This window comes from Ursus arctos, unplaced genomic scaffold, assembly GCF_023065955.2.
Source record: "Ursus arctos isolate Adak ecotype North America unplaced genomic scaffold, UrsArc2.0 scaffold_33, whole genome shotgun sequence".
Classification (NCBI taxonomy): Eukaryota; Metazoa; Chordata; class Mammalia; order Carnivora; family Ursidae; genus Ursus; species Ursus arctos.
The window spans coordinates 7,295,597-7,316,402 of NW_026623019.1; the positions used below are offsets into that span (position 1 = coordinate 7,295,597).

At 41.3% G+C, this 20,806-nt stretch overlaps 1 protein-coding gene across 1 annotated transcript in view; it reads left to right on the forward strand.

Annotated features, from left to right (window-relative positions):
- The window catches only part of LOC113270235 (histone-arginine methyltransferase CARM1-like), a 248,725-nt gene that overhangs the window by 206,305 nt on the left and 21,614 nt on the right, over nucleotides 1-20,806 (forward strand). The window contains exons 6-7 of the mRNA XM_048218303.2: nucleotides 5,786-5,963; nucleotides 10,886-10,976. Coding sequence (XP_048074260.2) covers nucleotides 5,786-5,963; nucleotides 10,886-10,976 — 269 coding nt within the window. The remainder of the gene's footprint in view (nucleotides 1-5,785; nucleotides 5,964-10,885; nucleotides 10,977-20,806) is intronic.

Sequence of the window (20,806 nt, forward strand, 5' to 3'; positions counted from 1 at the left end):
TTCTAAATTTTGTAAAAAATTCTTAAAAATGCATGTGACTAGAGAGGAGTCTAATGGCAGCCTGACTTTCTTTCACTTTTAAAGTGATTTATTTTTCTGCTTAAGTGCTCAAGGAATTCATTCTTTTTTCTTGAAATCCAAGATCTTAAGCAGAATGTATTTCCATGTGACTATTACTGTATAAAATTTTCCAGTCACTACTGTGTATTTTTCCTGTTGACAGACTGGTTTTTATTTCAGGGGGATTTTCATCTATTTTTCAGCGATTTTTCTTTTGCATTCTATTTTCCTATATTTCTGAGACATAATTTCCTTTATTGATGCTTTGTTTTGATCTGTCTTCCATGTCTGTTCGTTTCTTTCTGATTGCAGAAATCAGTTTGCCCTACTTAATCTGCATGCATTATGATTATCTCAAACTTCTCTGTTATTACCTTAACCTTAAACTTACTCTTACAAAATATTTCACGCATACAAAAGAAGAGGTGAATGTAAGTGTGAGGTATGAAGAATACTAACCAAATGAGCACATACATTCCTGCAACCCAGTGGAAGAACTAGACCAATCTAAAATTCCTATTTCTCTTTCCCCAGTTCCATGCCTTCCCTTCACTCTCAAAAGTTACCAATATTTAAAGTTCTGTGTTTAGCATAGAAAAGTTTAAAAATATAATTTAGTATATCCTAATCAATATAGTTTACTTTTGAATATATTTGACCTTTTTTAATAAAAGAAATCATGCTATAATATTCTTCAGCAGCCTGCTTTTTTCCCCCTAAAACTTTGTTTGTGAAATTAATTTATGTTAACACATGGACCTCTGGTTCTTTCTCACTGTTTAATACTATTCCTAGTTTGGGCATGCCACTATTTATTCATTCACTTCCCTGTCAGTAGTTACTTCTGGCTTATAGTAAATTTTTATCTTATCATTACCAATATTATTATTAAAAATTTAGTATAGCTTATCTTGTATATGTGTTCAAATATTCCTCTAGAGTGTGTATTTCTAGGTGGTGATATTTTTGAGTTACAGAATGAACACTTCTTCAGCTTTATTGATTTCAAATGGTTACAAATAATTTGAATGCCGTATATTTTCTTCCTGCATATTATGTATTATTCCATAATTGTGTTGCTCTACTTCTTGATTTGTTTCTTTGCGCCAAAATCTCTCATTTAATCTCATTTCTATTGCCTTATCATCTTGTCTTCAAACTCTTGTTTAATTTCATCTATATTCTCTTTGATTGATAAATTTCTCTATACTTTCTCATTTGATTTGATCCTTGAAATGACATTGAGGGGATTGGTGCTATTATTATGCTCATTTTCTAGATGAATAAAAGGACTTACAAGAACTTATGTGTCTTGGCCACAGTCATACAGCTAATAGGTGGAGAATCCAACACTAGTACCCAAGTCTTTCACCTCCAGAACACTGGCTCCTTCCTCCTCTTTGAGACAGAATATAATTAAATACTCTTGTGTAGTGTAGCTTCTAAGCCTAATTAAGCTTCCATACTGAACAAGCAAGCAACACATATTTAACACATGTAACTCAATGAAAAACCTCCTAAGTGAGACAAGAATGGCAGCATACCAAGTGAAATTATTACCCTGATCTACCTTGGAAGTTACAGTGATATAAAAGGATAAATTCTGCTGCCACCACCTAAAGTGCGTGCATACACGTGCATGCATATGAGTGCATGTGTGCACGTGTATGCACGCACACGCACGTGCGTGTGTGCACACAGCTTAAGCAACTAATGCAAGTGACAGAAACGTGGGCAGGTTTTTTAAACCCAGTGCAATTACAAGGAAATAGGAGCAAAACAAGGATGTGATGTGGGTTGAGTTGTACCTTGATGGTGTCCGGGGGAGAATAGCCTTTAGTGGAGCCTCCCTTTTTCCTGAACTCTTAGAGAAGGACCAGGTCACACAGGAAAACTCTATACAGCAGTGAACATGGTAGATGATGGAGCCTTCCTCTGGGCTAGCGGCCTTTTTCAGTACATGGAGGGATGTATTGAGGCTCATTTCTTTCCTGGAAAGGATAGTCCTACTGAATTTCAGTTTTGGAAGAATGGTGTATGAAGTGACAGGCTAGCACAAAATTTCTGTACTGAGAATGTTGTAAAGCAAAAGTGAAGGAAGGCAGCAGCATTGACTCAGAGAATAGAGTGGGTCTGATATCCAGAATTAGCTATTCTCATGGCTTAGAGCTAATATTGGTTGAATATATGTCCTGTTTTCAGACATCTTTGTCAAAGAGTTGTATTCAAACTTAGGATTATCAAATAAACTCCTTTCCTTGTTTCCCAAAGATTGTTCCGCAGGAGATAAATGTTCAGTGAGAAAAAGAACTGCAAAGTAACCAGATAGCTCGCATGTCTTTGATTTAACCAAGCCAAACAGTTTTCTTTTCTGTAAAATGCTTCAAAGCAATTAATATGCTAATGGATTCTGAATTTGTAAGAGGGATATATGTTCTAGAGAAGTTCCAAAATTATTTGATTATGAAGCTCTTATGTTTGTGGGCTCCAGGAATATATTTGGGGGGAAATTTGGCTTTCTTCCAATCATAAAATATTAGCACTCAAAGGAGCCTGAGAACAACTCCAGTTTTAAACTTTAATTTTGCAAGGAGGGAAACCAAAATTTATAGGGTTTAAGTGACTTGCCCGAGGTCACACAGCTCTTTGGTGGTAAAGGCAGAACTAGAATTCCTATCTTCAGATTCCTGATCTAATGTTCTTTGAATCCGGCCCACAGTAAATGAAGTCACGTGATGCAGTAACTTACAGCCAGGCCTATTTGCTCACTTCCATAAACGTGGTATTTCCTTCTTTGTCAGTGAAAATAATGAAGCTCAAAATTCTTTCTTGTGAATCCCAAATTGCCCTTCTGATATCTCATACAATCCTCTCTCCAAAGTCTTGTTATATCTCTGATGTTCCTGAGGGTTCAGTAGCCTAGGATTATTTTCTGTAAATTCCCCATATAGAGTAATATCATGCTCACTTGGATATCCTTTCTTATTGGTCCCTGCAGCAAAACTTAGAGAAGCTCCCCTTCCAGCATTCTGGTCCAAGTGGATGAGACAGTTTTATATACTGATATGTGGACAGTCTCATACCCCACAAGCAGAATTTAGAGAGGGCTTAAAATAGAGAAGTGGAATCCCTTTGTGACAGGCAATGGAGCAGTGTGTATCAGAAACCTTTAAAATTTCCATACTCATTAAATTTGAAGGAAGCAATGGGAAGTATGCTTCCATATTTAACTGTATTATTTGTCAATGCGCTATTGTCATAAGGAAAAATTTAATATAACCTGAATGTCCAATAACATGGTGTTGATTAAATGCATCAAGGTATTCTATGAAATACTATATAGCTTGTAGAAATTTTTTGGTAAAAAACTTTATGGAATGATATTTAGTACTGAACTTCCTAAGAGGTATGCCAGGAATGAGATATCGATGCTCTTTGTCCCCATGGGAACTAGTCAGGATCTGCTGTGGCCTGAACTCCAGCTCAAATATCTCAAGCTGCCAAACAAAATATTACACATTTTTATAAACATAGATATACTCACATGTCTGCTAAGGAATATACTTTGCCTGCATCTGGACAGGGCAATACAAATGATCTTTATTTTCATGTTTTTGCTCATCTGCATTTCTCTTTTTTGTGAAAGGTATTACTTAATAAAAATAATAGACAATAATAATAATTTTAACACTTACATAGCCCTTGCTATGCTTTATCTTGTTTTATCCTCAAGCAGGCCTATGAAGTAGGAGCTACTATTGTTCTTTTTATTATATAAGTGCTATTTTTAAATTCCATATTTGAAGCTATTAAGAACTGGACAAGTTGATGCAGGCAGAAAGGAAAAAGTGGAAATGAGACGTATCTGGAACGTAGAAATAAGAAAACACAGTTACTAATTGTCTATGGGAAGTAACTTTTGCCCCCAGGATATTGAGGATTATTGTATTCATGACCAAAACAGAATCAAGGAAATACAAGATGATATAGAAATCTTAAGAAAGCCTAGAGGAATGGTTAGTTTTCCAGAAGAAGCTGAGGCGGGCTCTTTACTTGTTGATACTGAGATGACAACGCATGTTGGTGGAAACGTCCAGTGATGATGGAGCTCAGGTGAGACAGAGAACCTAAGCATGTGGTTGGGCGCTCGTCCACACTGGAGCCCCAGGAGAGCTGTGCACAGGAATGGATCCTCCTGAGAAGAGAATGTGCCCAGAAGAGCAGGACGCCACCAGCTCTAACCTTTAGGCTTTGTCTCCACAGGGGAGAACCTCACGAGCCCCATGAACTAGGCTTCCATGTGTGGAAAGATGAGAGAACGGGAATTCCGAGAATCCTTGGGCATGGGTCAAGGTTGACAGTGGATGACATGTTCAAACACTATTCTTCGTTGTTTTTCCTTAGATCGGAGATTAATTTATTTCTTTTTTAAAAGTATAAATAGAAAAGACACTTAATAAGCTTCTGGGCATGTGTTGGTGAGCTGCACCCTAGCAGGAGGGCTCACGGTGAAAGGTGCCATACCTCTGCGAAGCAGTGATCAGAAATGGAAAAGACACAACTGACTCATGACAAATGCCTGGTGTGCTGCATTTATGATGAAGAAAGAGATCAAGTTACGAAAATGCAAAATGGAAGGTCTCTGCGTATAAATACAATGAGCAAAGCTCTAAGAGTCTCAGGGAGCCACAACTTGAACAGGAGTGTGCTGTATATATATGTATGCTGGGGCATTCAGGGTGTTTATTAGGAAATATATTTTTCAGGCAGTAGAAAGACATAAATGTAATAATGCAATTTCTTTGTCATATTTGGCATTAAGAAGAAATATATTAGAAATATAATAAATACATATCTCTTCAAGGTCCCAGGTTTAAGGGAATTCAAAGTTATTAAATAGAATGCAGAGGACACCAAAGAAAAATGAGTACATAACTGTAAAATATGCTTCTAAAGAAAGGTTAATGAACATGCTATTATTTATTTTTGGAATCAAAAGACCAAAGGATAATTTAATGAGGGTCAGGATCATTAATTTGTGCAAGATTATTGTACAGTGCTTTTTGGCATCTTCATTCCAGGTAGAATGATGGGAAATAAACTGAAACCGTTAATTAAAAAACAATTCCCCCCGGGGCGCCTGGGTGGCACAGCGGTTAAGCGTCTGCCTTCGGCTCAGGGCGTGATCCCGGCGTTATGGGATCGAGCCCCACATCAGGCTCCTCCGCTATGAGCCTGCTTCTTCCTCTCCCACTCCCCCTGCTTGTGTTCCCTCTCTCGCTGGCTGTCTCTCTCTCTGTTGAATAAATAAATAAAATCTTTAAAAAAAAAAATTCCCCCCAAAGTACATGTGCATATACACGTACACACACACGCACAGACAATACCTGCTCAGCCACTGCACGTGCACACGTGTGTTTGCCTAGAGCATCTGGAGGGGTGTACACCCAAGTATTGATAGTTATTACTCATATGTGCTACAGTTACAGGTGTTTTTATTTCTTTCAGATGTGTATCTTCGAAGTTATCTATAGTAAACATGAAGTATGTGTACAATAAGAAGAATCAGTTTATTTTTTAAAGCAATTTATAGACACAGATATGTCAGTTCCCTCTCATCCCTATCACTAGGTCAACCCTTAATCTGTAAAACTTTTTTTTTTTTTTTTTTTTTTTTGGTTAGAGTCTGTATAACAGTCCTGGTCCCCTGTTTTATCTTTCTCAGTTGCTGGTGAAAAATAACCACCTTTCCGACAAGATCATTGTTGTACCAGGGAAAATTGAAGACATCTCTCTTCCTGAGGCTGTGGATGTGATCATTTCCGAACCGATGGGATACATGCTGTTTAATGAAAGGATGCTGGAGAGTTACCTTCATTCCAAAAAATGGCTGAAAGCAAACGGTGAGTTGGCCAATTCCTGGTTCAGAAGAGAAGCTGACTTTGCCATAAGAGGTTGGCATCCTCTTTGCCCCATATTTAATGTTGGACAGAAAGGAGGAGAGGGCATTTCTGTTACACCAGTTTTTTTTTTTTCTCATCTTAATCTTCCACAAGAGATGAGCGAGTCTCCAGCCATAATACCATCGGTGGTAGGTAGCGTGCTGCATGGTATTAAATATGGTACAGAGGACCAGTTCAGAGCTATGTGTTTCTGTCCTGTTTCTATCACTTTCTTCCTCAATGAACTTCAGCTACCACTTGACCTTTTGACTTTGGTTTCCTCACCCGTATTTTAAAAATAATCTCTAAAAAAATAATCGCTAAAGCCCCTTTAAGTGTTGGCTTTCTATAATGTGAGAAGCTCTCTGAGATCTTTCTGACATATTTGTTTGTTCTTTCTGACATATTCTTCTCCTACCGTGTCTCCCTTTTCCTATGATCAGTACGTATAACTGAGATAATAATATAAAATCCAGTATTCTTTTTGTGCTTATCAGGTGTCTACATGTGCTAATCAATCTGCATACACTAACTTATGAAAACCTTCCCAAGGGTGAGTGATGGAGGTTTTTCATGTATTTGAAAGGTCAGTCCTAAGGTTCTGGGTGATTCTACACTCCTTCCACAGGGGACGTTTGGCAGTGTCTGGAGACATTTTGGGTTGTCAGAGTGGGGGAGGGGTGGTATTGTCATCCAGTGGGAGAAGCCAGGTGAGCTGCTCAACATCCTTTGGGGTACAGAACAGACCTCCATCCCATCAAAAAGTTATCTAGCCCCAAATGTCAACAGTACCAGGATTGAGACCTGGCTTCCTGGGAGGCACCATTCCCATCCCTGATTTATGAAGAGAAAATTGAGGCAGAGGGGGAGAAAGCAACTCAGCAAGGACACGCTTCTGGTAAATGACAGAGCAGGAATTCGAACCCAGGTCTGTCTGACCCTGAAGCCCACACTCACGACTCCTGAACACACGCTACCTTTCCACCCTTTACTAGAGAGAGTGGACACATTTTCACAGAATGTTTTTTCAACCGAAGCATAGAAAATAACTGGCCAGTTTTAAAAGTGGCAGCTCCCGTTAGAATTGTGGCACCTTCCTAGTGACGTGGCTCCCTGCCTTGATAGCCAGTGAAGACAAAATGGTGACCACCACGCAGCTCTGACTTAGCACGTTATGCGGTGTACACTCACTGGTGTGTGCATGTAAGCAAAGCTTGAGGTGCGTCTGTAATTTCCTGCGTGCTTCAAAATATAGGGATTCAGAGATCGGCACTTAAAAAAAAACTCATGCAAAAATAAATAAATAAACAGGCAAAGTGTACCTAATGTCACAAACTTCATTAGCATGCCTGTGGTAGAACAGCCTAGGATGGTCCTGGAAGCCTTGGGTTTATGTGATGAAATTGAACTGTGGGAGTGACCATAAAGGAAAAGACTGCTCAGATTTCCTACTTAGTGCCCCTCAGAAAGAATTTTTATATTTTTGTCTGGATTTCTTTTTTTCAAATGGCTAGGTACTTGGCCATTGGTGAGTTTCTGAACATGGTTAATTCATGTGCATCTATGGAGCCCCTCTGAGCTGAATATTTAGACTCAATTTCTGGCACTCCTTCCCCCCCCCCGATATTTGACATAGATATGAAACTTTTACCGGGCTGTGTATCTTTAACTAGACAAGGGGAAATGAATACTGATTTATCTTCTTTTTAACCTGTGTGTTCCTGAGGGCAGGAGGCTTGATTTTTTTCTAATTATTTTTTTAAGACTTTATTTATTTATTTGTCAGAGAGAGAGAGAGCACATGAGCACAAGCAGGGGGAGCAGCAGGTAGAGGAGAGAAGCAGGCTCCCCGCTGAGCAGGGAACCCAATGCAGGACTCAATCCCAGGACCCCTGGGATCATGACCTGAGCTGAAGGCAGACACCCAACCAACTGAGCCACCCAGGCACCCTATTTTTTCTAATTATTTTTATTGTTCATCAAAATAAGGTGTAATTTACAACATCAAATAATGATAAAAAGACTTCTAATGAAAAATAGTAACCCCCTGTCATGCCTCTTCCTGTCCTGAGACTGCTCCCTGAAGCCTTTCCCTTTGCGCTCCGTTCGGGACTTCCTCCATTACTTACCTACATATTTCGATACAAAATTATCATACTACTATTTTCATCTCTCTCTGGTTGAGAAATTTGCTCTCCTACGTAGCATTTTCTTCCCTGCTGGAGGCACCCTCACTCCCCGCCCCCGTTTTCTCAATATATTTATGCAGGTCTTCAATCCCTTTTCCAAACCCTCAGCCAGATGGGTTTCCGAATCCAGATTCTGGAAGACTTTGGAAAGGGAGTACAGTCCTATACCGTGGACGACTTAATGCCTGCAGCGGCATCTCAGGCAGCACTCCGTACTCAAACACATTACATTTCTGCCACAGACCGTATGAATATGGATACCAAGTGGGATAAATAAAGACTGTAAATAAACTCATGTCCGTTCAGGTCAGGTTTTGCCGTCAGATGATGGTGCTGCAGACGTACAAAAATCAGTTACTTCACAGAGCTTTTGGGACCCAATTTAATATAAAGAAATATGGACAGGGACCATCATTTGGTTAAATCAGTAATCCTGTTTAGGTTATTAGGATAATGTCCGTCTTGTTTGGTGCCGAGTCAGCTGGTATAGTGGGTGCATAGCGTCTTGGATTTTCTCATGCAACCTTCTGTTTTTCTCAGAATTATTTTTCATTAGCTTGGTTTTCACATAGTCATGACTAATTAATTCCATGCTCTGAGAGGTCTGACAGATCCTATCAATATTTAGTCCATGGGAGCCTTCGTCCTGTGGATGCTCTGTCCTCCTCTCCCACACGTGGCGTGGTTGTTCTCCAGCCCGGCCATACGCCGCCATACTTGACTTCCCATCATCATTCTCTTGTCTTCTTCTTTCTTGGTGTTCACCATCGTTTCAGCAAAGCATATTCTCTAACAGCTTTTGGAGAAAGAGGACTTGAGAAGTTACTTTTTATTGGCCCCTTCTATAATCATTTTGCACGGTAGAGAATTTGAACTTGGACACAGTTTTTCCTCAGTATTTTTAAGACCTCTCTTTTTGGTTTCTGCTTTCCAGTGTTGCTGTTGAGCAGTCCAATGACCTTCTGACTCCTGATCCTTTAGAGTGACAGCGTTTTCCCCTCTGGATGTTTTTAGTATCTTGCTTTATTTCTAGCCTTCTTACTGTGAAGCTTTTAAAATTCCTGTGTTGGGCATGGAGTGAGAACGTTTAATCAGAAGACTCATCTTCTTCAACTCTGAGAATTTTTCTTGTATTTTCACCTTTGATGACTTCCTCCCCTCCATTTTATATCTTTGGAATTCCCGTTAGGCTGGATGCTCGGAGCGTCTCTGAAACTTCCCAAGTTCACACAATTAGTGATACATGTTGCTTTTCTAAGATTGTTTAATATCCTTCTGTCTTACAATTGAGAACTCACTAAAGTCATTATTGTTTTGACACCAATGCCTGAGATTTAGGTGGACATGTGTGAATGATGTTACAGTTGTGCTTTTTCGCTGTTCGCCTCTGAAAATACCCTAAACAAAGCAAACTGTTCTGGGTGTCTGGGTGGCTCAGTTGGTTGAGCGTCTGCCTTCAGCTCAAGTTATGATCTCAGAATCCTGGGATCAAGTCCCACATCAGGCTCCTTGTCTCAGCAGAGAGTCTGCTTCTCCCTCTACCCCTCCCTGCCGCTTGTGATCTCTCTCTCTCTCTCTCTCTCTCTCTTTCTCTCTCAAGTAAATAAATAAAATCTTCTTTAAAAAATCTGTTCTATTTTAACAGGCTGAAGGGAGCATAGTTAAAGTACGGGGCCATGGCCTCACAAATGAGACCCCACCCCTGGATTTTGCCCTTCTATTTATTAGCTCTATGACTGTGGCTGAGTCACTTAAATTTCCCTGCTCCTTAGTCTACTCATTTATAAAGTGGGGTGTAATAATAGAACCTACGTCCTAGTGTGATGAGGATTAAATGAATTAATACATGGAAAACCTATAGGAAAGTTCATGGCAGAGTTAACATAATCAAGAAATTTTAGGTATTATTTTTGAGACAGCATCTCCAGTTTCTAAGGTGATACTTCTGAAATAGGGTTAGTAGTTCGTCTTTCTTTTATGTGCAGGATCATAAATAACTATGAAAAAAAGTCTCCCTAGAAATGACAAGAATAATAATGTTGATCGCTGTGTCTGCCCACTCAGGAAGGCCAGGCTTCAGGCACGCCAGTCTAGGTGTTTGCCCACTAAAGAATCTGCCTTTCCTTTCCCGAGGTGACTGTAAATGTCAGGAACAAAACACAAGAGTGGGTGTCCTAGCAAGGAGGATAGTGAACCCCCAGAGAAGCATAGCTTCTAACAGCACTTAAAAAGATACTCAACATGATTATACATGGGCAGAGTCTGAGAATGGAAATAATAATGTGATGGAATGTTGGGAGGTAAATGATTTTCAGAGCTGTTTTTACAATAAATAAGATTTCTTTAAAATGAAGGAAGTGTGCAGAATTCCCAGCACAGGGCATAGAGAAAGGGAAAGCCGGCAGCAGAGAAGACAAGACACCAGATTAAATGCCTCACGTAAGACTCCACAAGCTTTTAGCATAACATAGCTTTGTGACTTGCATTAGGATTCCTCTTTATATCTCCTCCAATCTTCTGCCTATGTTTGTTTTTTTTTTTATCCTTGCTTTGAGGCAAAATTATATTTCAGCCTCTTGGGTAATAACTGAAATAGGATGAAAGAGTGGAGTTGGTCAAGTGGCGGGTGAGTGTTCCCTGCAGTCAGAAGGCAGCGCTAGTCAACGTCTGGGTCTGTTGTCTTTTGCTCATTAGGAATGATGTTCCCTACATTCGGCGACATCCACTTGGCCCCCTTTTCTGATGAACAGCTCTACATGGAACACTACTCCAGAGCCAACTTTTGGTAATGTTCTCTTCTCTCTTCCATTCTTTTTCCTTTAGAGTAAGCCAGAGTTTTTGGTTTGGGTTTGCCATTTGCACTTCTATAATTGGCGGGGGGTGGGGGTGGGGTGCACTGCAGAATGTTTAGCAGCACCCCTGGCTTCTACCCACTATATGCCAGTAGTGCCTTCCCCTACTTGTGACAGCCAAAAACGTCACCAGGCACTGCCGACTGTCCCCAGCAGGGAAAGGGAGCATAAAATCATCCCCTGTTGAGAACCACTGGAGTGGACAAACCAGGGAGCCGCTCATGCGCCACCAACCATCCAGAAGACCGCCTGTTGCTGGAACGACAGCATCTTCCCCCTACTACTGCCCCTCCCTTCCTCCTTTCCACCATCCATTCCTTGGGCTCAGGGCTCTGGCTTCTGTCTACGGACCTTGGTCAGAGGACAGGGGAATCAGCCATCTTGATATAAATTAGCCGATCAGAAATTTTTTTTTGGATTTTTCACACTAATGGGCTATTGGCTTTTGGACAGTTCACTTCACCTTCTAAGACTTGGTTTCTTCATTTGTAAAATGAGAACTAATACAAAACCTCTGCCAGTTCTAAACCAACATTCCGTCTGGCGTTCTTTTTTGAGCACTGGTTTTTATAAGGAGAAAGAGGGAAGGAGAATAATGATATTGGACCCATGGGAGGGAGAAACAGAACAGATAGCATCCGAGTGGGAATGTTAGGTGTGTAGGAGGACAGGCATGCGCTGGCAGATGGGTGAGGAGGGATGCTAAAATGTAAGCTTTGAGTTCCAGCTGACGTATGCAGAGCCTTCCAACACGCAGATATCCACAGTTGATTTCTGGAATTTTTCTCTTTGTAATCCTGTCTCTTGGTGAAGAAGCAGCAGCTGGGAGGTACTTTGGTTTCCCAGGTTACAAGTTCTTTGAAGAGTAGGGTCAAAGGGCTGAAATTTTTTCTTTCTCTCTGATTTTTTTTTCTTGTAAAATAGGCTTTCCTCGCACAGATTTGCATTTCGTGGTTTCTGCTCAATCTGTAATTTTGAAACCCCCAAGCCATGTGCTTCCTAATGGGAGTGAAATCCTCTTGGTGTGTGATGGGGGGAGACTTTAATTATGATCATTGTTCTGTGAGGTCTTGCTGACCCAAAATGTTTATATTTTAACTATAAACCTCCTGAGTCTGTGACGAGGCTGGAGAAGCAGGGATTTCAGGTAACAGAATCGACCAGACTACTGTCCCCCATGGGGCCGCGGGGGAGCGCGATGTCCTGGCAGTTCTTGCGTGACTTCCCAGCTGTACCATCTGCTGCCATCTTAGTACCGTGAGAATGAATGTTAATGATCAAGTGGATTGGCTAGGCTCACCATCAGCATACAAACATACTGCTATTTATTCAATCTCAAAAGAAAAAATAACCTTTTTTTATCTCTCACTTCCCCAGTTAGCCACCACCCATCTCTCTTAGTGCCTTTGCAGCAAAATTCCTCAAAAAGCGTTCTCTATCCTCCCAGTCTCCAGCTTTTTCCTTCAATTTCTCTCTTAAGATGTTCCTCCATGACGGCTCTTAGCAAGGTCACCAGTGTGCTGACCTCAACATTGCTAAATACAGTGGTCCATCCTCCCTTGTCAGCCTATTCAACCCATTACCCACATTTGAGCAGCATTTGAAATGCCCTGAAATCTTTTAATTTCTCTTCTGCTCACTGGTCACTTCCTCAACCAGTCCTTCCTTGGTTGTTACTTGTCTCCTTCACCTCCTAACATTGGAGTGCCCCAGGACACAGTCTTGGACCTCCTCTTTATCCACAGTTATTATCTGGGTGAGCTCACCCATTCCTTAGCTTCAGATGCCATCTGTATGCAATGATTCTCAAAGGTATTATTATCTAGCTCACACATGTCTTGGGAATTCCATATTTTTATAGCCAACGGCCTCCTGGGCATCCCCCCTTGCAGAGACTTACCATCCAAACTCAACTCCTTATCTCCCCCACATCCTCCCAAAATCTGCGCTACTCATAGTCTTTCCATCTCAGTTGATGATAACGCTGTCCTCCCAATCATTTAGGCCCCAAACCTTCTTTCTTTCTCCCCATATCTAAACCATCAAGAAATTCTGTTGGTTCTACTTTTGAACTATTCCCAGAATCTGTCCAGTTCTCATTATATTTGCTGTCCTCCCTTGTTCCCAACACTGTCATCTCTCATCTCAATTATTGCAATAGCTTCTTAACCTGTCTGTTCTCATCATTCCCAAAGCCTTCTGGTAAATTCTCTCCAGTCTGGCTCCTCATTCCTGTGACTGTGTTCATTCAGATCCAGCCACATAGACTTCCTTGCTGATTTTCAGGCACATCCAACCCCCTTAGAGCCTTTGCATTTGCTTATCCTCCCATGTGGAATACTTTCCCCCCAATATTCACGTGGTTAATTCCTTCACTTCCATAAAGTCTGCCAAAATGCCAGCTCTCCTGGGCATCCTATTTAAAATGGTAGCCATACCACTCCCGATGCCACTTTTTCTGCTTTGTGTTTTTGCTGTAGCACTTACCACCTCCTAAAAGACATATAATTCCTTTATTTATTATTGTTTATTGTCTCCATCCTTCCTGATAAAATGCAAGCACTGCAAAAGCCCAAATTCTGTCAGATTTCAGTAATGTATCCCAAGTACCCTCCATCCCAAGTGCCTGTCACACAGTAGATCCTCAATAAATATTTCTGAATAGATAAAAGCTCCAGTAATCTCAAGTAAGTACACAGATAATTACTATTAAGATTTTAGTTGTTATTTCTTTGATTTTTCTAATATTTTTACAAAATTAAGATAATACCATAAATCATTTTCTTACTTTTCTTAAAATTTTATTTTTTATTTTTATTTTTTTATTTCAGCCTTGTTGACATGTTCTCATATCTTCTCAATATTCTCTTGCCGCAGAGTATTTCTTTTGTGACTATATCATAATTCATCAACTCAAGCTCCAGTGCTAGATATTAAATTATTTTAATTGCTAACTTAATCCTATAACTTGTATAAGAAACAACACTAAGGTATTGTTTCTATATTCTGCCAGAATATAGAATTTTATAGAATTCCATATCCTAAATTCTTAAGAACACTGAAGTGAACATCCTTTTATAGAAATCTTGGTTTGCATTCTGATTATTTCCTTACAATAAATTGCTAGAAGCAGAATTACTGGACCAAAAGGTGTGAAGAAGGATCTTTAAAAAAAATTATTCTTATATATTGCCAAATTGCCCTGTAGAAAAGTTTTACCAATTAACACTTCCACCAGTACTATATGAGAATGTCTGCTGAGTCTTGCCCATACGGGCTATGTTTTTTTAAATGCCAATTTGATTTGTAAAAAAAAAAAAAAAAAAAAATGGTGGCCAGTTTATTTTTAATCTGTATGTCTTTGATAGCTAGTGCATTTGAACGGTTTTATTTTTAGTCAACAAACACGAAAAAATGTTTTAAAAAATATATAGTTAACAAAATTCACAGCCTTCACTCTCCTTGTAATTCCCCTCCCTCTGTGAAGAGGTTTCTGCGTTAGGCGACTGGATATGGGCCTTTGGTCAAGGAACAGGTGGCGAAAGCGTGTGCAATTTCCATTAGAAGAGGCATAGAAGTGGAAATGCTGGCTGAGAGGAGAGAGAGGGATGCAAAAAATAGTAATAATAATAGTAATAATGATGATGAGTTTAAGTATATACTAAAGAAAGGAGCTGAGAAACTGAGGGATAACAGGCCAAGTAAATCAGATCATTAGATATAATCAGTGATCAGTCCTCACCTGACTTTCTCATCAAGGACACTTGGCGGGGACTCCTCACTTCACTTCTGGAACCTAAGCCTGGTTTTCCTCCTTCCGTCTTGGCCCCGACATTGTCTCCTTTGCTGATTCTTCCTCATGACCCAAGTTTTCAGTGTTGGATTGATTCCAAGTTGGCTTTTACTGTCTTCCCCTTTCTGTCTCTACTCACCTCTTCACTGATCTCACTGCGTCTCTTGGGCTGTAAATACTGTCTTTATATCAACGACTCCCGTAGTGAGAACTCCAGCCTAGAACTCTCCCTGGAACCATAGACTTTAGGCATCCAGCTGGCTGTTGACAACTGTACTTGGATGTCTCTTGGGCATCTTAAATTCAACATGTCCAAAAGCAAGCTGCTGACCTCCGTCACCCTGCTCACCCCTGCAGAACAAAAACACAACAAGCAAAACAAAAAACCCTGTTTCTACTACAGTCTTGCAAGCCTTTCAACTTATTTCCTGTTTTTAAACAGCAGCCAAAATGATCTCGATAACGTGTAATTCAGATCATAGTCTTCCTCTGCTCAAAACCTCCAGTGGCTTCTAAATCATAAAAGCCGAAGTTCTCACTGTGGATGGTGAGACGCTCCAGGATCTGGTTCCGCCCAGCATCCCCTGGGATGTCGTCTCTTCCCACTCCTTTCTCAACCTCTCTGTCCTCACTGGCTGGTCTCCCCAGCTCTCCTTGAACATACCGGGCTAGCTGCCACCTCTGGACCATTCCCTCTGCCAGACACGCAGATGGTCCCATGGCTCGCTCTCACCTTTTTCAGGTCATAGCTCATATGCCTTCTTCCCAGGAGACCTGCTCTCAGTTACAAATTGTCATTTCTTCACTCCTGGAAGTCTGTATCCTGCTTCTCACTTCATTGTGTCATACTACACTTACTATCATCTGCTGGATTATATGTTTTTACTTTTTTATTTAAATTATTGTCTATCTCTCTCGTGAGACAACAGGTTCCGTAATAGTGGCTGTCCTGTTTTGCGCTGTGTCCGCATCATCTAACCTAGCTAATAGTTGTTGTTCAGTGCGCTTTTGTTAACTGGAAGATAAATGCATTGACATAAGAATTCTTTATTTTATTTTAGGATTGAGGATATTTAGACTTTGTTGTATTTTCTTCAGAATTTCAATTTGCCCTGTAATCGTCTTTTTGATGGTTTTCACCACAAAAGAAGTTAAAATATTTTTGTCGCTAGATCGACCAAGATTTTCTTCGATAGTTTCTAAGACTAGCATTAACTTCTACTTCTTTCATGTTTTCACTTTTTCCATTTAACATTTAAAAAATTTTACGTTTAACTCTAAAAGTTATTGTCGTTTAAGTATGTGGTGAGCACAGAACTTTATCCTTTCTGAATAACCAGTTAGGAGGCTCTCTCAGTAGACAAGAGTACCACTTTCTGATGTTAGTACCAGTCACCTACAAAATTAATAATTTCCTTATTTGATTAATATTTCTTGCCCCTGATTAATTAAGATTCTGCAAAGTACCTCCTGAGAATAAGGCTCAGTCATGAAGAGTCATCGTTCCCAGGTATAAAACTTCCTTATGTGATGGGTACCACTGCCGTTTTTAAAACTAATTGGCTCAGGGGTTTTAAGCCAAGTCCTTTAAATACAACTTCAAATTAATTCTTGTATCAAGAAAAACATATACATAGGATCGATTAAGAAGAACAAGCAAATATTCTCAAGAAGTTTGAGATGGAACTACTTGGCGTTCTTACATTTATTACAGTTATACAACATGAAAGCATAGGCAAAATAGGGAGTAGTTAAAAGCTGGATGAATCAGACTCTAGAGCCACATTGAACTGTATTTAATTCTTGGTTCTGTTCTTACTAACTATAAAACCTTAGCAAGTCAATTTAATCTCGCTGAGACACAATTTCCCTATTCCCAAATCAAAGATACTAATGTTCCCTACCTGGGGATGGGGAGTTTCAGAGATGGGTGGTCTACTTGTACTCTGCTACCATGATAGCCCTTTCTTCACAGGCCAGAGTGAGGGTTCTGCCAGATGCTGAACATATCCCAGTTGTGCATCGGGGACTCAGAAAATAACCACAGGGTGGGTAGGAACCCATCAAATACCTGTGTGATGGACTTGGTCTGAAAGTTTATTTGCTAGCTGTCCTCCATAAGCCTTTCTTAACCAGAGGGATTCTCTTGACATCAGTATCAGCTCGGCCTTCTTAGTGACATTTCTCAGATCCTCCAGAGAAAAATTAGAGAACATTAACCATGTGTGCTTATGGTGTCACTGCAGAGTCATTTTCAGAGGCTAGGCCTCACAATTCATTCATGGACCAGTGGGGTCTAGATCCATAAACTGTGTCTCGAAATCGGACCTGGAAATTGGGTGAAGGATCTAATCTTTCCATTGTGACAGCTGATATCATCCTGCCTACCGGCTGGCAGATTTGTTAATGTCGTTGTTGTGATATCATTTGAACACTATCCTAGTTAACTCTACATCTCTCTGACTTCTCTGGGAACACTAGCATCTATTAACACCCACCACAGGTCAAGGTTCCCTCACTGTCACTCTCGCCTTGCTTCCCAACGCTGTAATTATGTCATTCTTGACTGTGACAGTTACTTACTGCTCTCTTGATTCTGACATCTGAAATCCCATCCAAGTTGTGCTCATTGGGAGCACAATGTAATGGTGGCCACAGCAGCATCTTTGATCGACTGAGGACAGCCACCCTCAGCTTCCCAAAGATGCCACGGCTCTCCTATTACCTTTAGGAAAGGAGGGTTTCCTGGGCCTTTCCTGAGAACATAGGGGAGATGTTCTTAGGTCTTACCTGGTAGATCCTTCTAGCACTTCCATCTCTCTGAGCCTTCTGACTCCTTCCTTACTAGTGTGCTGCAGAAGTTCTGGAATCTCCACTTCATTAACTGTAGGCCATCATGATGACCAAGCCTCAAAGTGACATCGTAGTGGACTGTTAGGTCTAGTATTTTGCTAGAACCCTGTGAATGCCCATGTTGATAAATTGTGCCCTATCCTGACTTATATTCTACCTTCCCAGTCTAACACCCTTCAGCTACCCTGCTATCCTTATTCCCCTGGTTCTTAGCAGAAAATGCTGTCCAGCCTGTGCGGCTTCTTAGGTACGCAAGTTATCCTCACCCAGAATGGGCGTTGAACTTCCTGCTCAGGCTGTGCCGGTTATCAGCCTGGCAGCCGTGAGAGAGCAGTAGCTTGAAGGCAGCGGGCAATGGTGAGGCTGGTCTTGAGGAGGACAAAACTGTCTTGCAAGACGCGGGCTTCAGGAGAGGTGGTTGTGCCATCTCCGGGCAGCTGTTCTGCTCGGACAAGATGGGAAATTCTGCTTCTGCTGGCCGGAGTCTTCAGAGATGTTTTCGGGATTCTCTGCCTTGTTCACACAACTATCCCAATCCCAGGTCTCGGGGTCCTACTCTTCCAGTCAGGGCGCCAGCTGTGATACATAAGACCTGTCAAGGTTGCATTCCCACTCTCCCCTGCAGTTCTTCTACGGTTGCTGTTTTACTCTCTTGAGCTTAGCTTGGGTTCCCCAAGAAACTAGGTGTTAGTTATAAGCTACCACTTTATTAAGGAATGAAATCCCAGCAAACAAGAAAGAGGAGAAATAAGAGTGAGTCAGGGAAAGAGGGAGGGCTAATGCAAAAGTGCATTACTGAGCTGACCACCACATGGTATCAAACACCAAGAAATTGCTTGATCCCCCAGGACCATCTCAAGAAGTTGAATGAACTGCATCTCAAGACAGTGTATACAGCGGATTAGGGAGATTTATCCACCGGCTGTTTTCTCCCCCTTGGTCAACTGTTCACCCCTCAACATTAACTAGCCTGCACTTTGGGGTTGTGCCTGTGTGGTCAGCAAATGGGTCTCATGGCATCCAGGCCCCCCACCCCAGAGGCAACAGGAATGCCCTGGGGCGGAAGTGGGAAGACACACAGTGCAGGCCTGAGGTGAGGCACTATTGGGTTGTGCCCGGGAGGGGTCAGATGAGCCCACACTTTGGCACAGCAGGTCAGAACACATGGCTGAGGATTCCAGTGAGAGGTAAGACTGAGAGGATCTGAGGTGGCACTTAAAAGGTGACGTACCACTTAAGGAACCAAAAGATGCTTCCCAGTCTCCTTTGCAGAGAATTGTGCGTGGATGGTAGGTATCCATCATGCTTGACAACAGTGGTGCCAACTGGGGATATCAGGGATGCCGGCAGTGGATGTCCTGGAGTCATTTGTTCTTTGTGCAAGTCAGAAGTCTGTGCTTGCAAAGGCTGAGTGAAGGCAAATGTGAGAATTCTGCCATTGGCAAGGCGAGCTCCCTTCTTGCACCTTTCCGCTGTCGAGTCTACAAAGTGCCTTACTGACCATGGTGCTGCTGAGAGACACATTATTTTTAAGGAAATCCGTTCAACTGAATGGACAAACTGCTAAATCTACTGTGAAGGTAATGGATGGTTTGTTCCCAGGCCAATTCCGCCCCCAAACTGAAATTTCTACTAAAGGTTCTTTTGGCATAGCTAGAGTTTCAGGCCTTCTGGTCTTTCCCAAAAATATATTTGGCCCTGATAGTCACTGGTACACAGAAACACCATGTGGACCAAATAGGAACATTTCAAATTGCAACGTGATGTAACCGAATTTTCATGGGAAGCCAAGTATATGGCAGAGTATCACAGAGAAAGAACTTTTGAAGGAATACCGCCATGACCAGTGCAATCATGTTTGCATTTTCATGTGCTCTGTCCTTGTTCATTTATATCGTCACGGTTACTTGCACTAGAATCTCCTTTCAGCCCCCAGCATTTATTCTTGATATTCCCTCGGCCTCTCTGTTTATATCTGTAGTTCCTGAACCCATCTGGCTTTTGCTCATAAAAGAAACCTCAATTTCTATTTTCATCTTTTTTGTAACCTATGTCAAACTCCTAGCTCTTCCATAATAGTCCATCCCTGGGCCTGTGCACATCCAGGCCTTATTTTTTTTTTTTCTTTAACCATGTGGTCCCTATTTCGGTGTTACAGATATAGTACAGGTGTCCCAGTTAGAAGGAGTTCAAGTGCAACGCCAAGGTTGTACGCCAGGCTCAGGAAATTAACAGGGAGGTTTGAGGTAATGGATAAGATGACTCCAGTATGCTCTAGAATGAGTCTGATACTCGCTCATCCTATGGGCAAAGGTGCTTTTGTGAAGGAGTCTGATCATTAAAAGTGGTGAATTCCTCTTTCCCTCCATTCACTGAATTTCCAGCAGGGAAGTCACGGGCTTAGAGGAAACTAAAATTTGTGGTGGGAATAGGAGCGTTTTAGAAGTTGTCCACTTTGCACTAAAGGGGAATCTATTTTTAAATTCATGGAGAGTATTCGGGACTACAGCTAAGGAACAGGAAGGGGAGCCATGTGAGCCTTGGGAGCGTCTATTACAAATAGAGCAGCATATCCTTCGTGCCAAATCTCAACAAACACTGTTTTTAACCACATCTGTCCAGTGTTTACAGACTGGCTTTTGTTCAAAGAATAAGCTTCGATTTCTATATTCATCTTTTTGGTAACCAATGTCAGACTCATAGCTCTTCTGTAATTTCTGCTCCTGAGCCCATAGACAGCAAATCCAGATTGATGAATTCATAGCCGCATACCTTTTTCTTCTTTGCAGCTGTTTGAGCAAAATTCTTACACTTGGCTCTGACTGGGTCAGGTGCCAAACCCTGGGTTCATTGCCCAAGACCAGGGTCGTAAGATGCTCTGATTGACTGGGACTGAGCCACATGTGAATCTCTAGAGTCAAGACCACCCAAGCCACAAGGACTGAGTGGGGAAGAGGGGCCTCCCAGAAGAGAAGCTGGTGCTGTTACCAGAAGAAGAGCAACAAACAAGAGATGTCTACATTGTTGTCTTGCCAGATCTACTCTTCCTTCTGATACAGCCTTTAATAGGTCCAGTTGTTCTGCAAACCAGTAATGTCTAGATTTACACGGGCAAGC